The 25,778-nt window shown below is 41.7% G+C and overlaps 1 protein-coding gene across 1 annotated transcript; it reads right to left on the minus strand.

Annotated features, from left to right (window-relative positions):
• Positions 1–1,854: 1,854 nt before the first annotated feature.
• Positions 1,855–25,763, minus strand: DIS3 (DIS3 homolog, exosome endoribonuclease and 3'-5' exoribonuclease). Its single transcript, XM_035115488.2, has 21 exons — positions 25,436–25,763; positions 23,731–23,888; positions 22,398–22,591; positions 21,392–21,465; positions 20,588–20,752; positions 19,671–19,841; positions 18,060–18,173; positions 17,838–17,975; positions 17,243–17,389; positions 16,233–16,349; positions 14,819–14,920; positions 13,246–13,310; positions 12,807–12,891; positions 11,793–11,920; positions 10,834–10,920; positions 10,017–10,173; positions 7,591–7,805; positions 5,827–5,995; positions 4,567–4,725; positions 3,881–4,003; positions 1,855–2,171 (listed from the first exon to the last, which is right to left on the minus strand). Exons 1-21 carry the CDS (start codon positions 25,685–25,687, stop codon positions 2,085–2,087), a joined length of 2,907 nt encoding a protein of 968 aa, XP_034971379.1. The 5' UTR covers positions 25,688–25,763; the 3' UTR covers positions 1,855–2,084.
• Positions 25,764–25,778: the final 15 nt, after the last annotated feature.

Consider the following 25,778-nt stretch of genomic DNA (forward strand, 5'->3'; position numbering starts at 1 on the left):
CTCCTGTGAGGAAACACCCCCCCCCCAAATCTTTTTTAGCAAAGAATGAGCTCTGCAGTGATCCCTGGTGGAAAAGTGCCACTCCAGAAGCGCAATCCTTTCAAATTTCAGGCCTCTTATGGCCCCACTGCACACTACTACCAAGATTCCTTGGTAGCTAAAGGCAGGTTGCCTGTACAGCCTTCTATGTCTGCTCTTTCTGGGGGTGGGGGTGAGGTTCTGACCCCACATACCTAATGGCTACAAGTGCAGATGAGCTTTCTCTACTTCTCTCCAAGCTGCTGCTGCTGCCTGCATGCACGCACACACACACTCCCTGCTGGGCAATACAATTTGCAAATGGCTACACCTTCCAAGCCTAGCGACTGCTTTAAGCAGCTTGGCCAGATTGTAAGAGGTACCAATTACTGACTGCATGGAAGCCCTTGCTCAGTATGTTCCTCCACCTTTCTTGTACATGGATGGTGTAAGTGTACTAAAAACCGAACCAATAAAGTTTCCCGTGACTCTTCAAAGAGGAAATGCATCTAAACATGATTAATGGGCTCGGGCACTCCCATCGTTCTAACTAGCCTCTTGTTCAGAGATGAATAATTTTGGTGTTTCTGCAGCAAAATTGTCTGCCCTAGTCACCTTTGGCTGTAGATAATTTTCTCTTCAATACATTCACAGTAAAGCTTGGTCTCCTGAAAAAAAATTAACAGGGATCACAAATTATTTTGTGCCTGTAGGCACATTTGCAAACCAGGAAAGCCAGCATGGACATCCTGCCACATAACTATGCTTGGCTTATAAGATTAATTTCATGGGAGTGGGGCAGGGAGGAGAGGGCAACCTCTAACTTAAGGGCGATAGGGACAAACATTTAATTGAACCCGGTGCAGAACTCTGAATGTAGACAACAAATTTTGCCCTGTTGTCTGATAAAGATGTACACTCAAATGGATTAGAATCTCAGCAGTAAATGCTCTACTGACATTAAATTCTCATATTCAGTAGATTTCTTTTTCTATTCCATCTCAGACCAACTCCAAATTTTACACATTCTTTTTAAATCATTCTCTAACATTGCTAGATCTAAGGTTCCATTTCCTAGAACTAAATTTCCTAGTTCCTTCCATTTACTGTTTGTATTCTGAAAAGAATTTGGTAAGTATCTGTCACTGGCAAACGCCTTCCAGTTTTTTTCTCCTGTAGCACAGCGTTCTCCATAACATACTCGCTTCTATGTGCAGGAAATTTTCTTGACTGCTACATTCATGAAGAGAGCCACCTAGCTATAGGCTGTGCAAGCCAGATACAAGTTTTACCATCTCAAGTCCTCTTTATCAATTCTGCCTTAGCAAATGGAAGCAATATGCACTGCGTCCTGAACCAGCCCTCTGTGATAATAGGTCAGCTCCCCTAATCGATGCTAGAAGCTTAATTCTGAAGAGACCTCTACATTTCCCCAACTTACAGGAAATGGCAAGGTATGTAATTCAGAGGCAGTATTTAAAATGTGGCTTGAAGCTACAAACATGAGTTTGACCAAACTGCGGGAGGCAGTGGAAGACAGGAGTGCCTGGCGTGCTATGGTCCATGGGGTCACGAAGAGTCAGACACGACTAAACGACTAAACAACAACATCTAAAATGTGGACAAGTGATGTACATTTCACACCTTCCTCCGGCAGGATATCCCTCAGCAAATGGTTTTTCCAAAATAAATATTATATGCACTTGAGGTTCAAAAGATGGTTCATTACTTCCTCTTTAAATTATTATTAATTTTTTGTACATGAACAGTTTTAGCTAATGTTATTTTGAAAAGTCTGAAACACCACAGCACATATAGACAATTCTGCATCAGGAATGTGTAAAGATATTCTTTATTTTGCAGCTTCTGTAGGATCACCTAAAGATGTCCAGAAGCTTAGCTTCGTTTTTTAAGTGGTGCTTTTAAATACAAGACTTGAACAGGAACATATAAAAATAAGTTTAAACGACACAGTTATTTAAAAGTGGCTTGTAAATGTATATAAAATATCATTTGTCTTAAACATCAAATATGATGTAAAATTAACTATTTTTTGTCAAATGAAGCTATTTTCCCAATTTTGTCTTCTTTTTCTCTGGTTCATTCTTGCCACTCAGTTGCTTGGCCTGGTTTGGAATACTAATGCCTTGTACCTGACAGAAAAGGAAAAGGTTAACAATGCTTACTTCTTGTGAAAAGCACAAGCCATTCCCCTCTAGCGTAGGACTTTTAGCTGTGCAATGGAAAGACTTTGTCCTGCACACCTGCGAAATGTGTTCTGGGGTTTCCCCAAGCCTCCAGAGCAGATTTAGGGGGCATCAAAGTGGAGAAGTTACATGGCACAGTGAAAAGTAGTCGGGCTTGCAGAACTGTTTAGCTGAATGCCAGCGTAATGCTATCAGTTTTTAAAATAATAAAATAGTCTTGTCACCCAGCTTCACAACATGTATATTCTAAAACCCTAAACAGAGACGTTCTTTGAGAAGTGGGGTGGGGGGGGAGTTGCTGTAGGATAATTCACAATTCAGTGAAGAAAAACTAGACAACAGTTCCCCACTCCTCCCCAATAAAGTCACACTCGAGAGCAGAGTGGTCCAAGGGCTTTTTTGTCGGCCCTCACCTTCTCCCCCCACCCCTCCTGCTGTCTTCCCAAAGCTGGGGGTGACACTGGGCTTTGGGAAGGAGTCATGAGGACTCCGTCAGGGTCCTTTATCCTCCTTCCCAAAGCCTCCCACGCCGGCACGACACGGCAGTGTGCATCCCACTGGTTCAGTGTCAAATAATAATAATATTTATATTTATACCCTGCCCATCTGGCTGGGTTTCCCCAGCCACTCTGGGTGGCTTTCAACAGAAAAATAAAATAAAATAATCGATTAAACATTAAAAGCCTAAACAGGGCTGCCTTCAGATCTCTTCTAAAAATCTGGTAGTTGTTTTCCTCTTTGACATCTGATGGGAGGGCATTCCATAGGGCAGGCACCACTACCAAGAAGGCCCTCTGCCTGGTTCCCTGCAACTTGGCTTCTCGCAATGAGGGAACCGCCAGAAGGCCCTTGGTACTGGACCTCAGTGTCCGGGCAGAACGATGGGAGTGGAGACGCTCCTTCAGGTATACTGGACCAAGGCCATTTAGGGCTTTAAAGGTCAGCACCAACACTTTGAATTGTGCTTGAAGTACTCTTGCGGCCCACTTGGTATGAAAAGTTGGACCGCCTTGTTCTAGTGACCAACAAACACAACCCATGATATGGATAGGAACTGGCTTGATTCTTAATGGGAGTCACAAGAGACTGGCAGTAAGTTTTCACCCCACCTTTTTCCTATGGGAAAAAGTAATGAACAACATGCATCCACTTATACAAGAGGCAGCAAAGTGCTGTTGCACAGAGATAAAATTGTGTGGCCTCATCTAGCCCTTTTTATATAGGGGTGCAATGTGGTTTTTTTCTATGCAGATACATCCTATACCTTCAAGCAGCCATTTGAATATACAAATCCTTGCCACTTATGTATGAGCCAGAAATTTGATGGGCCCTTTGCTGGTGAGTGAGTGAAGCTGCAGCAGCTGGATTTAAATCACACTGAACCACCACCCGTGTTTTTCCTAAGCCCCCTTTTAATTCCAGTGGGAACTTAGTTCCTTCTCACCAGGCCAAAACAATAAAAGGCAGCTTGTGCCACACTTCCCCCATGCCAACCCATTTAAGAAAAGTAATAGATAACGTATTCCTAGGTGTTTTTATCCAAGAAGGAACCTTCAAATCTGTCTCAAAGTTTGCTTTCAGGTCTACTTCAATATGCACTGTTTTGACTTCTCCTTGTCACCACACTGCTTTCAGCTACTACACCAGCAACCTACCTTGGGCTCTACCAGGGCCATACGGATTTTCTGGTGCTGAATATTGGAAGCATCTAACATGATGTTCACTATAACCTTGTCAAACGTATAGAAAGGCGTCCCTTCCACAGTGAGAGAGGGAATCTAAGAAAAGAACATACCCCCCCCCAGTTCAATACAGAATTGATACATTGAAGGAAAAAAATAGTAATAACATTTAAAGTATTTAAAGCTTTGGCTTTCAGGAAATATGCAAACTATACCAAGCCCCTGGACCTAATGGTCAGGGGTCCCTTTACCTTTAAGGATCTGGACTGCTCTCCAGAGACAGGCACCTTGAGTGCACTTCTAACAGAGTAATCTATCTAGATTCCTTCAATCAGCGTAACAAAGCATGCATAAAATGAAACACACACAAATAGCATGCACACAACCCTGAAACCAGTTTCCCTTGTAATGTATCTAATGCTAAACTTACAAAACCACACATTAACCTTAGTAAGTTTGAAATGCTTCTTAGTGGTCGGGGGTTGTTCCTACTGCATGTTTCTGGATTTTGCTGTTTCACAAAATCAGCTTCAACTTTGATGCCACATTAGTTTTAGACGTTCAGTCTAAAACTTTGAACATGCTTTGCATAAGTGGCATCTGGGCTTTGTGTGATTTCCCAGCTAAAAAGATCCCATACAAAAACCAAGGCGCCTTACCTCCTCGTTGTACAGAAGGGCTGGTTTTGGCTTGTCTTTTTCTTCGAAGAAGACGGTGCCTTCTAAGCCGTATTTGGGGATCAGAACGACAATTGCGTTTTTCCGTACAAACAGGATATATGCCTCTTCATTCACCACGCCTTTGCTTTTGAAAAACAACTGGGGTGGGGAGAAATTGAAACCATTTTTGATGTTTGACTATAATAAATGTAATAATGTATTTTAGGTGCCAGACAAAGCATTTATATTTATTTATTTAATTTGTATAAATATAATAAATAAATAATACTTAATAATAATAATAAACAATTATCTTCACTGAAACCCTAGAAGAAGCAGGTACATGTTTTCTCTACAGTGAAAGGCAGCACCCAGATGAATTAATTAATCCCACTCCCTTCCAAAGTGCTTAGACAAATACTTTGAATTTTATATTCACAGATGAACCAGTAGTATTTTTCTTCCTAGCATTCATATGCTGAGATGGGTGCGGGGAAGATGGGGAGGCACATGGATGCACTTTTTAGCAGCTCTTCTTTCGCTAGCAAATGACTGACCAGACTGTCCTTCCACTCACTTCTGCAGAGTCCTATGCAGAAAGGTGGGGACTCTGGGCAGTTTTAGCAGCCATTTGAATATGTATACGGAATAGAAATGAACCGTCTTTTTACACAACACTCAAGTTTTCAGGGGGGGAAACAGATAGAATATTGCAGGCACTATGGAATGTATAATCTATTCAAACTTAAGACCATTTAAGTTACACAGATATCTACGGCAGAGTTAAATGCATGCTTAATTCTCTCTTCTGCCAAAATTAAAAGGACAAGTGCTCTTGACTTGGGCTGGATCATTCTTAAAAACATTGCTTCTCCAAAGTTCTAAAGATTCACAATGTAAATATAGCCATCAGAACAACAGCAGCTTCAAATTCCCAAGTTTCCTGTTTGTTCACAACACAATATTATTCGTTATGATGCACTGCCTAAACTGTCGCAACGAGAGAGAGAGCTTCCAAGCGACCCATCCCCCAATTGCTTGCACTCTGCTGAAACTAAGCAGGTATGATCAACGGGAAGAAGAGGATATACTTCTTTGGGAGGGTGGAATTCATTTTGCCTCATCTTTTGACTCAAGAATCCCCCAAGACTGCAAACAATATAAAGCCATTTAAAAATCACAATATCAAGGTGAAGCAGCCATCACTCCAGCACTCCTTTGCTCCCAAATCCTTTGTGGAAGAAAAAGACAAACATTCACCTGAGTGTGGAAGGCAACCGAAGCTCTCTGGGCATACTGAGCCATTTTATGCCTGTAATTTAGATTCTTGCACAAATCTGCCAATTTATGTTTATCCGTGAGGTCAGGATAAGTGCTGTCCGCCCCTATGGCCACAGCCAGCAGCCGATGCACTATAATATCAGCATACCTGCAATGAAAGAAGAAAACATTCATCATTGATAACAAGCGAGAGCCAACCGCAGTTTGTTTCAGGTGCACAGAAACCCGTGTTAAACATTCAGGTTTTGCAGCTTGCATCTTATGCAGTACGTAGTTCACTTGTAAACTATAAGCAATGAAGGAAGAACAAAGGTGTGCAAATAAAAACCTTGCAGAGTGTCAGTTGCTCCTCACAGGAGTGTCTCTCTTCAGGGCTTCAGCTTGCCTGGAAAAGAAACCCTGAAGTTCTGTTCAGGGCTCATGGTAGGGCTGGTGAAGAGGACTTTTTCCTTTCTCGCTATCCTGAAATCTTCCTCTGTTATGCAATATGCTCAGGTTTGGGGCCAGCTGCCAATCCCAAACCTGAGTACTATATTGCTTTCCTTGAGGTGAGGGGAGACATACTGAAGTGTGAAAAGAGGAGGGAGTGTTTTCCCTTTTCCTATTCATGATTTCCCCCTGGAAATAGCTCGTGAAACATGTCCACTCAACTCAAATCTTACTTCCAGATTCATTTCCCCTGAAAAACTGTCCATTTAGACCATTTTCTTAACCTCATGGCAAAAATCTGACAGTGCACGTTTAAAGTACATAGCACATTTGATTTCTGTATTTTGTGAAAGGTTAAAATCCAAAGGTAAAAATACCAAAGCAGTTTCATATTTGAAGAACTTGCTTCCGTCTATTTTTCCGGTGAAACCTGCCATGTCTTTTCAGCATATGAAGCAGGATTTCAAAGGTTTCTGGCCTGTTCTCCTAAAAGACTGTTGAGGAAAGTCGAGCATTTTTATAAACTACATTCTATGGCTGTCCTTTGTGTGTTCACACAGGTCCTCCTTAAAAGCAGTTACAGCTATGGGGTGGGGCTGTTTATGAATGATCTAGTCCTACGTGGCCAGAGGTTGAATGTGAATTTAGACAGTCACATGCATCTTTTCCTGAAATCAGATGGGGTAGGCGTTTGTGTGCGTGTATAAATGACACAGGCAGTACGGAACTAATGAAACTCTTTTCATCCTAATACATCTTGTGATATTTCTGCTTGTATTGCAGATGCTTCATGCAACAGCCGTCCAGACATTTGGACAGCGTTTCCCTATGTTTTCATCCTACCGCTATCAGTATTGTAGAAATGCGTACTCAATATAAATTTAAAGGGTATGGGAATTGAGTAGGACAACCACCTCTATTTCCTCTCCATTCTTCCTTCCCTCAGCTGATATACTCAGCATTCAATAAGCCCTGGAGGCTCAAAGGCTCTTAAGGACTTTGCATCAATCAAAATTCCCTTGACAATATTTATTCTATGGTTTATCAACTAGTTTCTGCACAAAATCAAAAAGCGTAAATGGTTCAAAATTCTGCAAAACAGTCCCAAAGTATGCATAGAAAACAAGAGGACAGTAGGCAAGTTTGCCATATTTACACAATTTGTAATAAAACTTTAGTATTTGAACTAACGAAAGCAATACTGAAAGTAATTTATCCTAGGGTGATTTGGTAGAATGTGGCAACTGTCGAACTATATTTTTAACAGGCTGCAACACACACATTTTTTCCCTTTCAAAATTTCATGAAGAGTACCTTCTGATAGGTGAAGTAAAATGTGTATAAATAGGAGATGCTAAGCCATAGTGACGAAAATCGGTGTCCATTCCAGAACAAAAGTAAACTGCTTGCATCATGCAGCGAGTAGCCAAGATACGTAACAAAGTGTTCAGGTAAGGAAAAGAAGGCGATTCTGCACTGTCAAGAGAATCAGCCAGGGCTTTTGCTGAGTCAGTTTTGATGTCCAAACCCTACAGAAAAAAAGAAGTAGGGGGGAGTTGCTTTAATAATAATAATTGATAATAATAATAATAATAATTTTATTTGTATCCCGCCCTCCCTGGCCAAGGCCGGGTTCACAGTGGCTAACATCATAAAAACAACACAATAAGCATAAAAACAGACACCAACATTTCACAACACTGCCATCGTTTAAAACGTTTGCTGATGCAGGCCAAGGAACTGACATATGAGTCCCATAGCTGTCAACTTTTCCCTTTTCTCGTGAGGAATCCTATTCGGAATAAGGGAATTTCCCTTAAAAAAAGGGGGAAAGTTGACAGCTATGCATATGACACCTTGAGCTCCTCAGGGAAAGGACTACATGCAAGATGACAAACAAACCACAACTAATATCATCTGTTCAACTCACAAACCTAAGAATCAATATGGCTGCCCTCAACAGGGGTTCAAAGCCAAGGTAAAGGAAATAAGAGATGGCCAAGCTATATCCTTTTGTATACAAATCATGAAGTTAATTTAGATGTCAAAAAGACAAGGACTCTGAGGCCTGCACAAACATACAAAGCACTGTCTTGTGCACACAGGGAGCAAACTCTTTTTACTACCTCCAAATTCTAGAACAGACAGGGAACGTTTTTCCACTCTGTGGGCCAGATCTTTATCAGGATCTGCCTCTCAAGCCAAATTTGGCAGGAGGGCGGGACTGCCCATCTATCGATCACCTGATGTCGCAAATGATGTCAGCAGATTTGCTGCTAATGTGGAGAGGGGGTGGGAATCCTTTTTAAAATATATATATATATTATTTATTGGATTTTAAAAGAAATACAGATAAAAAAGAAAAAAGAGTACAAAACCACTTTGTCCGTTCTTATTCCCCCAAATTCTTCACATTTCAAAAACAATTAAGAATAAAAAAGATTAAAAAAGAAAATACAGCAATAAAAATAAAAGTAAAAATACAATGACATCATTCTAAGACTTCTAAACTTGTCCTTTCTGACTTCCTCAATTCCCCCTCTTGAGTTCTTGTTGTTAAAATAATTCTCGCGGTTCCCAAATCTAACTTCAAATTCTTTTTTCTAAATTTTAACTTCTTCATTGCTATTAACCATACTTTTTATACTTAAACTTCTTTATTACTAACATCCTCTCTCCAAAATTGCTATGATCTAACTACTAATCTCTATCCCTTACCCAAAAATATTTTAACTTAATGTCAAAATATTTTACCCATTTATTCCCACCCTCACAACAAGTTCCCACCCCCCTTTCCCTGAAGTCGGTATCTCCAGATGTATCAGCCAGATCCATAATACAATCCTAAATACATTCCGAGGTCAGACCATATTATATCAGACAATACCAAATAGTCCAAAACTCCCTCAACCTACCCCTAGGGAATCCTTCTTACCTGTTTTGCACATTACTTCAAAGGTTCCAGATGTTTTGAGTGCTTTGGAAGTTGCTCAAGTGGGTTTTGGTGAAGCCCCACCCTTTTGGCCAAGCCCTGCCCTTTATCTGAATGACTTCAGGTGTAGAGTGGGTAAACGTGGCTTGCCCCCAAATCTGGTCTAATGGGCCAAATGGGTAACTGGTGGGTCAAGACTGAACTGACCCATGGGCTGGATATTTAGGAGTGGCCCTGGGATTGAGGTGCACTTTCTTGAAAGCAGGGGTTTGAAAAGCCAGAGTGCAATGATCTTCAATAAGAGGGCCAGAACCTCGTACACAGGGTTGCAAGACAGCAGCACTATCATGCGGTAAAACAATTAAGTGCGTCCCCAAATGCATGTGAGGTGGGTCTTGGGTCTGCAAAGTTGAAGACAACTGCTCTAGTACATGTGTGAATCAGCATGGCCCACCTTTAAATAACTCCTTTAAATTGCCTTATTTCAAAAAGTGAAAATCCGGACACAAAAGTTGTTGTTGTTTTGCAAAGTCTTACTAAAAAAATCCAGATGTATGCTGAGACCTCCCCTCTCTCCATGACCTCCTCACATCTGCTCTGGAGGAGCAGGAGAACCCCAAGAACAGTTTGTGGGGAAGGGAAGGGAAAGTAGAAATGTGTGTGCCAATGGAACAATTTCGTTAGCGCTACGCTGATTACAACTCCACACGAGGTATTCTGATCCCAGCTAAAATCAGAAAGAAAAATATACCTATTGGTTAAGAACTCGATCCTTTAACCACTTCAATTCCAAGCATTGATAACTTGCCTTAGACTTTGCAGCCTTCACAAGGATGTCATAATTTGATGGAGGCGGAGCAGGGTGCTTTCTTAGCAAGGCATGCTCTGAGAATTCATCATAGATCTTTTGCGCCACAGAGATGTTAGCAAGCAACATGAACTCTTCAACCATGGAGTTGGTTTCTCTATCAACAGGAAATATTACACTTATAAGAAGAGAGGCCGTCATGGAAAGCGATAGTTAAAATTTGATATGTTTGTTCTGTGGAAGCACGAAGAATTCATAGGTGAACTTCAACACTCTTGCATATTTTATACATGATAAACAAATGCCCTTTAGACACTGTTCCCTGCCCCTGTGACCTAATATCAGTTTTGATGCCCTCTGGTGTGTGTTTGTTTTAGTGGACAGGCTCAGCTACCAGCTCTGTTCAGCATGTTGCTTGTGTAGCCACAATAAGATGTGCACATTTAGAAGTTGCAGACTATAGCTTATAAAATTTAGTTGTGTTGCTTGGTTATACTGTAAAGTGCCACACACACTAATGGTTCTCTGTAAGTTAACAAAAATAATAACATTATCATTAAGTCCATGTTCACAATTTTCCAACCGTCCCGACTTTTCCACAGAACAACCTTTTTTCTGAACACTCTAAACAGAAGTGTACTATGATAGACTGTATTCATAAACACTCTTGACGGAATGCAACATATACTGTTGACTGCTTTGATATTTTGAAGTGGCCTCTGGTGTGGAGAACGGCGCTGTGCACATCATACTTCCATTAACGGTGCACTTGTGAACAAATAATTGGACAGCATTGAAAACAGGAGATAAAACATACTTGAGCTCCTTCGTCTGTAAATCAATAGGATCGTGGGTTTCACTATCCATGTGGAAACGAACTTCAGGTGAAGAGAGAGTTAAAGCCCTAGAAAGTAACAGATATGAGAATAGTAAAATATTTTACAGAGCCTAAACATCATACAAACAAGGTACCAGTAGAAAATGATGGCAATAATTACAATTGCTATATTCCTTGCAACATTCTCCTTGTGGCAAGGAGTCCCAGAGCTCACTTTTCCTCATGCTAAATTCAGCCATTTGTTCTGGATGTATTCTATCTCAGCATCTCCGTATTAGTCTCCTTTCCTTGCACTTCTCAAAAATCTTATCCCCCAACTCTCTGCAGATTTTGAAGGTGTGCAGGGGTTGGCTGGTGGGCATTGCATTGCAAGTGGAATGACAGCACCGGATATCACAAAGAATTCTTATTGTTGTTATCATTATTTTCACTTCACTTTCCAATTTCCTTCAACACCTTCTCTGTCCCTTTCCCCTCAGAGAAGGGAGGCATTCTTTCCCACCTCCGCTCACACCAAACTTCTTTTGTTTCTTGGTCATCTTTATTCAGCATGCAAGGAGTTCCTGGCGCTGGCATGGGTCCAACGAACAGGCTATGACACAGCTCGGGGGTGCAGGAGATGGGAAGCCTGAGGCCCATCTGAAAATGGCTTTATAAATGCACCAAGCACTCACATTTGGGACTGCTGCAAGTTGCAGGGTGTAATGGTGATCATGGTTAAACAGTCTTTCGAATAAACTGGATCTTGTTATTGAGAAACATGTGTTTGGAATTTCAGAGCAGTATGAAAACTACTGTGCTATCTTATCAGCTATTGTTTTCTTTAGGGCAGACAACAGGAAGATTCACTCTAGCAAATGCTAAGTGGCTGCATTGGGTCATAGTGTCTCCATATGAATGAAAAGCTGTGCAGAAGACCTGCAGTAAGAACTACTTACCCATTATCTATCCGACGCTTCTTAAGAATTTTGGCTAGTTTATTTAGTCCACGCAGACTAGAAGTAATGTCATCATTCATACTGGAAGAATCTATTTTCATTTGTGCCTCAGCATATGTAAGGGAAGCCTTTGGACAGAAATATATAATAAAAGAGGCGCAATCAATATAAGGGCAGCAGTGACGATTCCTAAGAGAATCCCATCTCAATGTGACAGAATTCAAAAATCAATTTCTGATGAAACTTTGAACTGGGCAACCTTCACTGAGTTTACAGCACTAACTCTGAATGCATAGACAACAGGCTTTGCTGTTGATTTTGATCCATCTTGTCTGCTACTCTTGTCTTTTTGTGGCATGTATCAAGCTCATTTATATTTCCTTTACTGAATCGTAATTGTATTTTCATTGCTTTTTTGTTCACCACTTCTGGATGTAAAAGTAACATACACATTTCAATATACAAATAAGTAAATACAGTAATTTTTTTCAGGGTGCCAAACATAGCAAAATGTAGTTTAGATTGTAAGTAACATCCAGTGTTAAGTCACACTCAAGTAGACCCACTGAAACCAGTCAACTTAAATCCATTTACGTCTACTCTAAGTATGATTTAGCTTTGTCCAGATCTATTGCTGAAGTAACAACCAACATGATTTCAGCCACAAACATTATCTGGACTGGACAGTATATACAGTGAGGGGGGAAAGTATTTGATCCCCTGCTAAATTTGCCCGTTTGCTCCCTGACGAAGAAATGACCAGTCCATAATTTTAATGGTAGGTTTATTGTAGCTGTGAGAGACAGATTAACAACAGGAAAACCCCCAGAAACCCAGAAGACAAAAGCCAGAGATTGATGTGCATTATAATGAGTGAAATAAGTAAATAAACTTGGAACTCTCCCATTTTCAGCATCTTATGGGTAAGCATATTCAATGCCCCAATATTAAGGTGTTCAAAATGGCGCAATTCAGCATTTGTTGTTAAATATTCCAAATAAATGCAAACCTTACCTTGGAATTAATTACACTTTTTGTAAATCTAGTCTTCAAGATTTCAGCATTGTGATTCATTTCCCATATACAGGAAAATGCAAGCCTAGGAAAGGAGTAGAAAGTTGCTGATGAAACAGGAAAAAACTTGCAGCTGTCTTTGATCCTAGGGTGCTCTTGCCTGAGAAGATGATACTTCTGCTCAGGGAAGTCTGCTCCCTCCTCTGCAGTTTCCATGGAACACTCCCCCCCCCCCCCCGCTTCTTGCTGCAGCCCCCCAACCCTGGCACCCCATGCCATCCAGTTCAGGAGGATCCCACAACCCTTGTGAAATGGATCCTTGGAGACTGCAGGACATCATAGTGAGAACAGAGATGTGGAAAGACCCGTTCTGTAAACATAATTGTTTACAGAAGACAACTTATTCTTATATATCTAAAAACTGTATCCACACAATTACCTGTCAACATTGGATCTCAACGAACACAAGTTTGAACTGAGCAGCTCTGGAACCATATCAATCCTCTGCAAAAACACACAAAATTTGACTGTGGTTATTTATGTCCAAAAAATCACATATATTGACATAGTGTACGCATATAGAACTGTACTCATATTGTTAATTTGATCAAGGATATGTTGTTAATCAAACGCTACCTTTCTCACATTACATTTCCTATTTTTCAACCAAGCCCTGGGTATGGTGCATTCAAAGCCCCTTTTCAAAGTGCAGGGCAAGAGAGAAAGGGAGGAACTTATGAAGAAGCCATTGGAGCTCCTCTAAAAAAAAAGCCTTCTTCTTGCCCTGTGCTCTGAATGGCACCTCTGAATGACGTTGAAGACTGAAAAAATAGCCCTTTGAAATGAGCTTCTGTGGGCAAAAAGGGTCACCCAATATCAGGTTAAAATCCAGTCAAAAGGAAAGTCTTATCATGATAAAAGTACAATAGACAATGCTTTTCACACAATTTCGACTCAACCAAGGTTGTGTTTTAGTCAGTTTTCTACCCTTGGGATCCCAACAACTGTTAATTTTTGGTTAATTCTTTTACTGGAAAACTGTTACAGTGGTGCCTCGCTTAACGAATGCCCTGCTTAACGAAATTTCCACTTAACGAAAGGATTTTTCTAGTGGAGGTTGCTTCGCTAGACGAATTCGTTTTATGAAAAATTCGTCTAGCGAATCGCGGTTTCCCATAGGAATGCATTGAAATTCAATTAATGCGTTCCTATGGGTAAAAAAAATTCAAAAAAATTCAATGCATTCCTATGGGATTCGCTAGACGAATTTTTCGTTATAAGAAAAGGCCCGTGGAACGAATTAAATTCGTCTGGCGAGGCACCACTGTATTCAATAGTATGATTGGTTACTGTGGCGATCACACAGGGACCCCCGGACGTTTCACGGTCAATTGATCCCTGTGCCACCACTGGTTTTCCCGCTGCCACCAGCCAGGTGCTTCCTGGTAATCACCGAGTCCAGTCAGGGTTGTTAAAGTGAACACAAACTTCAGTTTATTTCTTACTAGTATAACAAGCGTATGGTTTCAAAGATGGTGTTCAGTCCATATTAACTTAGTTCCTATACCAGCCTATACCTTCAAGTTCACAATTCAACCAACTTCCTCCCAGTTCCTAACCAGAACTGCGTAGGTCCTTATCTGTTCCTTTCAGATGCTGACTGTCACTGAGTCAGGTTTACTTTTTCTCACACAGCTCAAACCAACCCAAAGATTCCCCTCAGCTCAATAACCACAACTCTCTCTTCTCATCTCTCTTATCTCTCATCTCATCTCATCTCCCATCTACAGCCCCCCAGGGCTTGTCTTATACTCTCGCTGACTCCGCCCCCTGGGTTCTCATTGGCTTTACATTTAACCCCTTCACACACATACTGGGGATGACATCACTCTCTTCATAGGCAAACACCACAGTTACCTTCAGAAATATAATGCATTTCATGTCTGGAAGAAACCAATACAGGGAATTAAAATACCACCCGAAGATAAATAAATACAAAGAGGAAAATATACCTTTTCACAGAGATACACAGTTGTGCCCCTTTTTGCAGATTCCTGGTCTAGGGCATTTCCCGGACGAATAAAATGACTGACATCTGCTATGTGTACACCAACCTAGTAAATAAACAGGTTGTTCAGAATTTTCAAAAGTAGGCATTTTATGAAACTTCTCGCAACCTCAAGGCATCAATCAAAAAACAAAAATAGCTCTGCTGCATATAACCCTTTATGTTTAACTTTCCTTGTTTCTTGAAGTCATTAGAGATGTTTTGTTGATAGACTTGTCAGTAAGAGTGCAGTGGCACATACTTCAGATGAAATCAAACAGTATAAGCCTATGCATTATCTACTCAAGAAGAAAATAGAGTTCAACTGTGTACAGAGATTAAGTGTAGAAGTAGAAAATCAGGAACTGAAACACACTGGGCATACAGTGAATAAATATTAAGCCAAAGCAGCATCCATACATTTAGCCACACAAGCCTGCCTTAAAGTACACTATGTTTGTAACTGGCTGTAGTACTGCAGCTGAAGAGTGATCATAGTTCATAGTACAGAATGAAAGCATACCTGAATGCAAACCACAAACCTGAGCATAATAAACAGCAGGGGTCCCCAGACTACGGCCCCCGGGCCGGATGCGGCCCAATTAGCCTCCCAATCCGGCCCGCGACGCCCCCCGCTGCCCGCTGCCACCGCCCGCTCTTACGGCGCGTGGCGGCGATCTTCAGAATCGGAAAAAAAATCGCCGAAAATCCTTTGTGCGCATGCGTATGGGCCTCTCCCAACCCAGAAGAGGTCATTTACGGTGCACTTCCGGGTCGGGGGAGGCCCATACGCATGCGCACAAGCGATTTTCAGCAATTTTTTCCGACCGTGTGCGTGTGCGCATGCGCACGGGCGCGCACTCCCCCGCCCTTCGGCCCGCTGCGTGCGCACTCCCCTGCCCTCCGGCCCGCCGCGCGCTCGGCGCGGCGGGCACCGGCCCGAAGCCCGGTAAGTCTGGGGACCCCTGATAAACAGATTTACAGTGGTACCTTGGTTTATGAACTTAATCCATTCTGGAAGTCCGTTCTTAAACCAAAGCGTTCTTAAACCAAGCCGTGCTTTCCCATAGCAGCGGGGGACTCAATTTACAAATGGAACACACTAAACAGGAAGCGGAACATGTTCTGCTTCCAAGGCAGAGTTCACAAACCAAAACACCTACTTCCGGGTTTGCAGCATTCTTAATCCATGTTGTTCATAAACTAAGCTGTTCTTAAACCAAGGTACCACTGTATAACAGAAGAAACTGTATGTGTAACTGCTTCTTACAGAGCAATAGGCCTTTTCCTCTTGCTTTGAGATGACTTTGGGATATCTAAGGATGACTTAGATATACAGACAAAAATGCATGTCAGCCTTCACCTGACATTTGACTTACCTCTAGATTTCCATTTTCCAGCTCTCTACAGTGCAATGCATCGTCAATATCAGTACAGCCAGGGGGATCCACGCTGCATACACACAAATGCCTCAAGTCCTCTCTCAACTTCATATCCTGAAATTTTGTTTTCCAACAAACATTTTATGAACTACTACAGACCGTTATAATAATTATGGAAAAAAGTTCACCCAACTGAAGAAACTGCTTAATTATAAAACTTGGCAATTAAGACAAGTAACCTTGGAATGAGCCCTTTTGTGATGCAGCAAAAACAGCATGGAAGCTTGCAGCACAAAAGACTATGAACTTATTTTGGCATACATAAGCCTCAGCCAGTTTTTCAGAAGCATAAACTGGTCACTTAAGCAAGTAGGTATACAGGAAAGAGAAGAGCACACTTAAGAAAACAACAACACCTGAAGATGAAAGGCCAATCAATGCAAGAGAGAGCAGGAAATATGCCATCTTACTATGCAGAGCACAAATAAATACAATTTGTAATAAAACTGATGCAATATTGAATCAGAAAGGTACAATGCAATCCAATGCTACTTGGGAGATTAACAGTTTAAAGAAATTGTTTTAAGAGGGAGAATTACCTCCTGAAATGACAACTGTTATGCAATACATTTGTTGGAAAGCTGTGGACAGTTGATATCCATAGTTAAGGATACTCTGCAGACATACAGTTCATGCTAATTTCATAAAAGAAGCAGTCTGAAATTGACTTTGAGGAGGTTTCACCTTGGAGAAACTTAGTGGCTAATTTCTGTCAGCTTGAGACAATTAAAGTGCAATGAGTAGAATCAATGTTTGCAGGGAGGCAGAGGTTTTTTTTAAAAAAAACCAAGAGTTTAAAATCCCTCATTATTATGGAAGTGAATCTGAATAATCACTTTCCTATTTCCATTATTAATCATTGTTCCCAGTGCAGCACAAATTGCATTACAAACTTATGGTGATGTTAACCAATTAGTACTTCTGAACATTATCAGTGCTTACCGTACCTGGTCAGTAATGCTCCAGGGCATCTTGGGCAGGAAGCTAAGAACTGCTTGGGAGAAAGCTTGGTGAGGAACATCGTGTTCAAGCAACAGGACTTCAGTCTCAGTCTCCTTATCTCCAGCTGTTCCTAAATTCTTTACAAAATGACCCTAAACCAATACACGTCTTCATTAATATTATGAAACAATGCCGTTTTGGGGGGAAATATTAGTATTAAAGAGTATTAAAAATAAATATCATTGTAAGTAGCAATCCTATGTGCAACTTACTTGGAATATGAAATTCTCACTACATTCAGTGAGAATTATTCCCAAGTAGGCATACATCAGATCAAGCACTTATTTAAGTATAACAACTACTGTGTTTCTGAATCAGGTTCCATCACAGACTTGGTGACCACAGTCACAAGGCTTAAATAATTTTGTAAACAGGATGATAAGTAATGGTAAATGGCTGTCAGGCCACACATTGCCCACTAGTAGGTATATACAACAAAAGTAATTCAAGTTAACCTCTTGTGTCTTCCTTTTGTAACAGTTTGATCATCAGGGTGATTGGTTAAATCTTCAGAGGGAATTAGTTTCCTTTCAGACTTACATTAGGATATCTCGAAGTCCTAGGCCAGCCATCAATAGCAACAATAATTCTTTGCCCTTCAAGTGTTGAAGCCTGTCTTGTTTCTATTCGGATTCGAGGGATTCTGCGATCAGCTGGTGTAAATAAGTGCCGTCTTGCCTGTTAGGAAGCAGGGCGAATGGCTTTTATTGAAATTAGAGAATTCAGGTAGTGAAGAAAGTAATCCGCAACTGTTGCTCTTACCTCTTTTATTTGGGACTTAGAAAGCATGCCACAAAAAGGCCTCCAGTTTCTTTTTATGATGCCCACAACTCTGCCGGTCGGACGCAGCATACTCTTGCTCCCAGAGGTCTTCAGCTAGGTTTAAAAACATATATAAAAAATATAAACTGCAATTATATAAACAACCAGGTTCCCCAACCTGCCATGCTTTAGTGGTAAGAATGTTCCAGGTCACACCCCATATTATGACATCATTTGAACTACTCTTTGACATAAGCTTCCCTTAAAGCAGTGTTTCTCAACCAGTGTGCCTCCAGATGTTTTGGGACTACAACTCCCATCATCCCTAGCTAGCAAGACCAGTGGTCAGGAATGATGGGAGTTGTAGTCCCAAAACATCTGGAGGCACACTGGTTGTAATTCTACACAAACACAGGATTTGGTTTTGTTCACTTATTAAGTATTCTGATAACTTGCATTTCAATCAGGAAAACAAATTACTATAAAATAAAAGGCAAGTTTCTAGCATTTATAGCCACAGAGATCCCTTGAAAGTGTGTGGATGGAAATTTAAAACGTCAAAAGCAGTTTAAGATTTCCCACCTTTTGCAGCTCATGGAGCTCCTTCTGCCTTTCCAAGACTAGCAGCAGAAGAATAAAATAACATTCTGCACTAATCCAGACCAAAATCTATACCATGAAACTGTATTCTGCAACTAAAAAACTATGGAAATAAATAAAATATCCAAAAGTACTCTCATTTTGTCTCATTAACTAAAGCACCTGCCAGTCCTAGGGAGTTCTACAAATTATCCTGTGGGGAAGGAAATAAGAAACTCAGGGAAGGGCAACTCTTAAGACTTTTTTTCAGAGCAGCGGCATTCTTCGATTCAATCTGTATGCTCAGTTTCCAGACATGCTCTTGTATGGATCACTTTTATTTCTTGCTCTGAGTTTAAATCAAGAAAGGAAATAGCTTCCGGTCGAGGAATAGAAGGTTGTATGTGTGTGTGCACGCACACACGCACACACCTTATTTCGTTTTTGTATGTTGGCTTGTCATTTCTGGACACTTCATGGAGATGTGGCTAGGGGGGGCACCATGAAGGGGGGCACTTCAAAAGTTATCACTACCCTACTGTGTATGTAGAGGCCCCACCCCTTGGCTTCAGAGAAATCTTCTGAAACTCCAGCTAAATTTGAAGATTTCATCAAGCACTGCCCACATTTTCAGGACCATTCTTCTAGGGTTGCCATATTCCCAAAGGTGGGCTGGGGAGGAAATGTCAACAACTTCGGCTCATTTTCACTTTTGGGAATATTGCAACCCTACATTTGCCGATTCAGCGGAAATCTGCTTGGACGACATTTTGACAGTTCGATTCCTGGACGTATGGCAGCCCTAATTTTTCTAGCGGGAATGCTGCTGCTGAAAATTTAAGATGGAATTCTGAGAATGCTAACTTTTGCACCTTTCTTTTTCCAGTGCATGCATGGAATCGCAGGATACATGCATCCAAATAACTGACTGCCAAATCAATTAAGATGTACACACTGATGAAAACAGACTTCACTGCAATAATAAGAGCCAAGTGCGCAAGAATAGAGAAACCTGGCATGTTCATGTCATACACTGTTTTCCTTCTGTTCTTCTTTTTCCACATCATCCTCTTCATCCTGAGCCGCCTCATCAAGCAAGACCACAGAGGATGGAGCAACCCAGGCATCTTTTGATAACAGCTCCACAGCTACGATGTCTTCATGCACTGCACGATTTAAATTTCTAAGCCCTTGTATTATTACCTGTAAGCATCAAGCAAACAATCAGTTTTAAGGATAATAGTCGCCTTATGAAATCACATATCATCTTAGTAGAGGGATTCCCAGCTGTAAACTTGGTTATCCATGTGCCTTGGGAGTATTGTCTCCCAAGAGAGCAGCTGGATGAATTCCAGAAAAGGCCTGAAGTGAGAGGGAAATGTGCATTGACCCATTGCTAATTGCTGACTGGCCACTACAGTCAGTTACATCTCCTAGCTTTCTTCAGTGGCCTAGTCCAAATGTAACAATTAACCAAAAATTAAGTGAACAAATCTCATTTAGGATTAAGATCCCAAATGTACAGTGAAGCCATGGTTGAGCTTCAACCATAGTTAAGCTTCAATAGAAAAATGTTGGTACAATCCGCTGAGTGCCTTTCAAGCCAGAAGTGGGAAATCTGCTTTTACAACAGACTTCTCTATACAGATGCAACACTTAACTATAAAACTTAAGCAGAGGGTGCTTTTGATGTACCATTTCAGCATGAGCCTGAATGAGCTTATTCTGAAGCCCCACTGGTTTTAGTGTGAATCAGTGTCTAGTAGACAGTTCTCGAATTGCAGCTGACAGGTAAATTCACAAGAGTTTAAAAATGATCCCTTACCTCACCCTATCAACCCACCTTCATTTAAATTACCTATACAAAAAATCGAAAGAGTATTCATATATAAAACAATTTCACCTTTTCCCAATGAAGGAATTCACAGACAATCGTGCATCAAACAAACCTCTCTCTCATCCCCATCACCGTGAACCCAAACTGTAGCTTCAAGGTAATTATCTCTGTTAGCTCTGAAGGTTCCTTGAAGGTAAAGGCCAGACTTGATACCCTGCTGCAGTTTGCTGAGTGGAAGATGCTCAGAGAAAATGATCCTTCCATTTTCTATTTCATTCTGTAAGAGCCAGATGCAGATACAAGAAAGAGTCAGTAGGCTGGTTTGGACATAATCTAAATCATGGTTAATGTTACTCCATGCACCAAGAGTAGGTTACCAGAAGCACCTTCTTCAGGTTATTAAACCATTGAACTTCTCCATAAAACAATAATAAAAAAATGGTTTGATTTTACAGAGCTAAACATAGTTTCCTGATATCAGGCATAAAGGAGAATTCTGGCTATTTTAAAACTGAAAGTGGAAGTTTCCAATCTCTTCCTCTTACATGTGAAAGGACAGGAGTGCATGAGCCAAAGGCTTGTCACAACTCGTGCACCTAACACTACATCTGAACCAGCTGGATGTTTCACCAGGTCCCTGACCCTCAACTTGTTTCCATAGAATGAAGCTGCCCTTCCCAGCCCCCTCAAATACCAAGTATGAGTGATTCGCCTAAGCTGATGATTTTAGGGCTAGATCTTCCTGGGCAAGACTGATGGTGATATTTATGGTGCACCTATAGTTTTGTTGTTGCCATGAGTTTGGAAGTGGTTCTTTGCCAATCTATCCTTAGTTTGCAATCTTTCCCTCTCTTCTGCTTCTTGCCACAACACAGGAACACCAAAGAAAAATGGAGACCAGAAGAGTGAAACATACCGCTTCATCATTTATGCAAGCAAGTCGATCCACAAGTTCAGGATTGGCTATCAAGCTCTTTATGTACTCTTCACCTACCAATAAAAAAAATACATTTATGTAACAAAAATCATAGGATAAGCAATACTAATTTACAAAACTATTAAACATTAAACTGGTGTATAATATTGTTTTCTACAGCAACAAATCTTCAGTTTGGATGGTGAGACTGACATGTGGACTTCACAAATTATGTCTGGGCTTGATATCAATAATTATTTCTATTAACTGAATGGAATATAGTAGAAATGCTCCTAAGCATGCAAATAATCTTTCCACTAAGTACAATCTGTTCTGCTCCATCCACAACTGTTTTACCAAAAATCTGAGTTCCTGCACATTTCTTCTTTTTGGAAATTAAATACTGCCCCACTACTGTATCAAACATTCCATTAATAACAAGGAACACTTTTCCTCATAATTTTTATCCAGCAACAACTCCACTGGGTCTCCCCAGCTCCCTTCAACAAGTGTTGGGAGGACACACTGAGCAAGGTGGTTGCAGAAGTCTCATTCTGCCTTTTTGAGATGAGAAGTGCAGATGACAGGGCTAGCTAGAAGCGTACAGTGGTATCTTGGGTTACAGACGCTTCAGGTTACAGACTCTGCTAACCCAGAAATAGTACTTTGGGTTAAGAACTTTGCTTCAGGACAAGAACAGAAATCGTGCTTGGGAGGCCCCATTAGCTAAAGTGGTACCTCAGGCTAAGAACAGTTTCAGGTTAAGAATGGACCTCCAGAACGAATTAAGTTCTTAACCTGAGGTACCACTGTATTTTGCAGATGAAATCACTTGCTGAGAAACTCACAGAATTTCGTGTACTGGAGCACAGTCCAGGAGAAATCTGTTTTCTGACATCTTTCCTACGGAATAAGTCCATTCTAGGTTTTCAACCAGCACATTTTACCACAAGGCTCCTTTTCTTATAGCAGAACTGTATGGCTTATCATCAGTGCCTGGACTTACATGTATAAGCAGTAATTCCCTCTTCCACAGCTTTCTCTTTATTTTTTCTGTCATTGGTGAGCAAGATAACTCTTATCCTATCTTCGTTCTGCAATCCCTTCAGATGTTCATTATACCATTTCACTGCTATTCTGATGGCTCTGTCATTACGGTCATTAGCATTTTCTCCTTGTTCTTGTTCTATGTATGTTTCTCTGGAGACCAAAAAGCAAAAAATAAATAAATCCAGTTATTCCTTTAAAAATTATCCATTTACAGTATAAACACACAAAATCCTCTGGCGCACACAGGCCCTCGGTGCATTGTAGGGCTAACTATATATCTGAGCCTGCAATATGTAGGAAGCCTTTGCACAAGAGGCATATCCAGCCAAAATTCCAATTGAGATGGAATCTGTAAAACAGTCCTCCAAACAAGGTGGTATGCAGATATGCTAGTTATTATTATTAATTAATTAAATTTTTATACATGGTTAGGGGTGAGGTGGGTTAATAATCCAAAGGCAGCACACACACTCCCATCAGGCACTGTGCTGTTTTCAGCAACTTCATCTAAATTTAGCTATTTATTTTAAAGCATTTCTATACTATTTAGGGAACAATTATACACACATTAAGCTGGCATAAAGCAAGAAAGGATCCAGTTACACCAAGTCCAAACTCTATTTAGGAGCTGGCTCAGCCAGCTTAACACTGGCAGAAGAAAAACAAACCTTTAAAAGAGGGTTTCAGTTATAGCACCCTTTTCACCAGCTTAACTAACAACGGGTTGCCAGGTCACGTGGCTGATCCAGCCTGCACTCTCTGGTCCCACTCCCATTGCACCCTCTTTCAGGAATTATGTCACTTTTACATCCACCAAGCTTGGCTCAGCCAGGATGGGGGAAGACACTCCAGCATTTCTCCAGCTGAGCCAAGGATGAGAGAGTTAAGTTAGCATAGCCCAGCTGTGCCAGCTGCCTCCCAGTTCTGCTGGAGATCCTCTGGATCAGGCATAGCAACCTTGGCTCTCCAGATGTTTTTGGAACTACAACTCCCATGATCCCTGACCACTGGTCCTGTTAGCTAGGGATCATGGGAGTTGTAGTTCCAAAACATCTGGAGAGCCAAGGTTGCCCATGCCTGCTCTGGATCCTAACAGTACTCATCCTTACAGAGTTTGCTATAGGAGTTATCCCTCAATATTTTTTAAATTCCCAGTACAAAAGCAATCAGTATCATAAAAAATACAACCTGAAACTAAACAGCACCTAACAGACAATTTGTATATATTGAATGTATCTGTTAGTAATGAACAGTAAAGAATGGTGTGGCTTACTACTTCACGTGCTTACTTATGATGCTCATTAGTGAAAGAATAGAAATGTTTTTCAGTATTTGCTAACACATCTCTTATTCGTTTGTATACTGGAGCGCTCCGCCTTCTTACTTCCTGCAAGACCGTCTGAGGAATGATCACATTTCTAATAACAGGATCTTCTAGTATATCAATCTGGAAAGAAAACATACCATGTGAGCTAATTCCCATAATATTTAGCAACCAACAACAGATATTTCATGATTGCAGCCACTTGGAAGAACTTCTTTAAAACACAAAGGACACAACTGAAAACTCAAGGCACACTAGTGGGCCACCCGGCCCAGGTCTTGCCCTTGCCCTTTCGTATCAAGAGGCAAGAATGGGGTTGCATCCAAATAACTTCTGCTCAAGGCCAGACCTGTTGAAATCATCCAGGGCAGCAAGGGTGGCCTGTACTGTTTCACTGGCTGAAGTGAACTGGGAAGCCACTGCCCACCCTCCTTTACCTGGGCTGCATGGCAGAACCCATGAAAGGATGGTGGACCCGGCCAAGATCTCTCCAGAAGTGTTAGAAAGTCAGGTATATAAGCTAGGAGCCAAATGGCTCCTTAAACCAGGATTACAAAACAGAATGCGCAGTTGCCATTTTTTGGCTCGAAAGTCCTGTTTTTTTCAATATGACTTTACGGTACCTGAAATTTGTTCCAATCGTGCAGATAAAATATGACAGCTAGAATTCTCTGGGATGCATCGCTAGTGTGTGGAAACAGTTCAGATCTAAGGATCCCCAGGGAGGCATGCACCTTCACATCACATGGTGGAGATGTCAGGCGCCATCCTGGCACCTTCACTTGGTTGCAAGGGGGCCGAGAGTCGGGATGCAGAACGCGTCTGGCGATTTTCGAACGCTGACCAGGAGCTGCCACCACTTTCCCGTGGGGTGAGGCTGAGCACGGTGCCCACAATGTCCCCTCCCCTTAAACTTCCACCACCCGAGGCAGCTGCCTCATCCCGCCTCACATGTTCAGCTGGCTCTGCCAAGGAAGCACATCCCACCCTTGATGAGATCTCCCCCCGCCCAGCTGTTGGTGTACTACAACTCCCATCACCCCTGACCCCAGCCAGCAAGGGACGGTGGTGTGGTAGTGGCCCAAAGGGCCACAATAAATGTGATAATGTGTACCCCTGTAAATCATCGAGTGTGCTTCTAATAGAGAAGTTATGGTAGGCTAATAGAGAAGTTATGGTAGGTAGTTGCCTCCCCCTCCAATTGGGGAAGAAATACAGCTTATATGTTAATCACAAAGATACAGCTCAAAGCTAGAACATAAGTTGCTACATGGTTCAAATGGCTACACATAGCACAGGTTCCCAACATGCATACTAAAACAATGTAACAAAATACGGTGGGAATCAGAACTTATTCAGCAGAAATTGCCAGTGCTTATTGTGCATGTGTATTAAACATGAAATGAGGTAATGATGTATATGGTTGGTGAAAATTGAAATGCTTTGAAAGTTTATAAATACCACTATCTGGACAACCAGGCAGGAAGGATCCGACTGTAACCTATTGCTTTGCAATAAACAACGTTGGACTCCTAACCGCTCACGTTTCTGAGTTTTATTGGCGTAAACTCAGGAGAAAAGCTATTATCTGGCTTACAACATTGGGAGTTGTAGTCCGGCAACAACTGGAGATCCGCGCCTGAGAAGCCCTGGCCGCTGCGGCCCATTACCTGGTGCAGCAGTACGTTGGTGTCCAGCAGCAGGTAGTGCGGCTCCGGGCAGAGGCTGCTGGCGGCCCCGCAGGGCTGAGCTTCCAAGGGCCGGGGGTCTCCGCCGCCGCCGGCCTCCTCCGCTCCTCCCCCGTCGCAGAGCGCGCAGGCGGCCGCCCCGCATGAGATGTCGTCTCGCAGGTAGTGCTCGCGCACCACCTTCACGACGGCGCCGGCCCGCGTGCGCTTGAGGAACGTGCGCGAGGTCAGCATCGCGTCCCGCCGAGGGAATCGTGAGGGAAACGCGAAGGCCTCGGCGCTGCTCCCACAATGCACCGCGCAGCCCTCTCATCCGGCGATGCGC

The sequence above is a fragment of the Zootoca vivipara genome, chromosome 4 (assembly GCF_963506605.1).
Source record: "Zootoca vivipara chromosome 4, rZooViv1.1, whole genome shotgun sequence".
Classification (NCBI taxonomy): domain Eukaryota; kingdom Metazoa; phylum Chordata; class Lepidosauria; order Squamata; family Lacertidae; genus Zootoca; species Zootoca vivipara.

Coding starts and splice junctions, on each gene's coding strand:
- DIS3 (XM_035115488.2), bottom strand. CDS start 25,687: ATGCTGACCTCGCGCACGTTCCTCAAGCGCACGCGGGCCGGCGCCGTC. Junction 19,842..20,587: donor GTGATGGGGATGAGAGAGAG/GTTTGTTTGATG, acceptor TGATGCTTACAG/GTAATAATACAAGGGCTTAG. Junction 11,921..12,806: donor AAAGTGTAATTAATTCCAAG/GTAAGGTTTGCA, acceptor TTCTGTCCAAAG/GCTTCCCTTACATATGCTGA.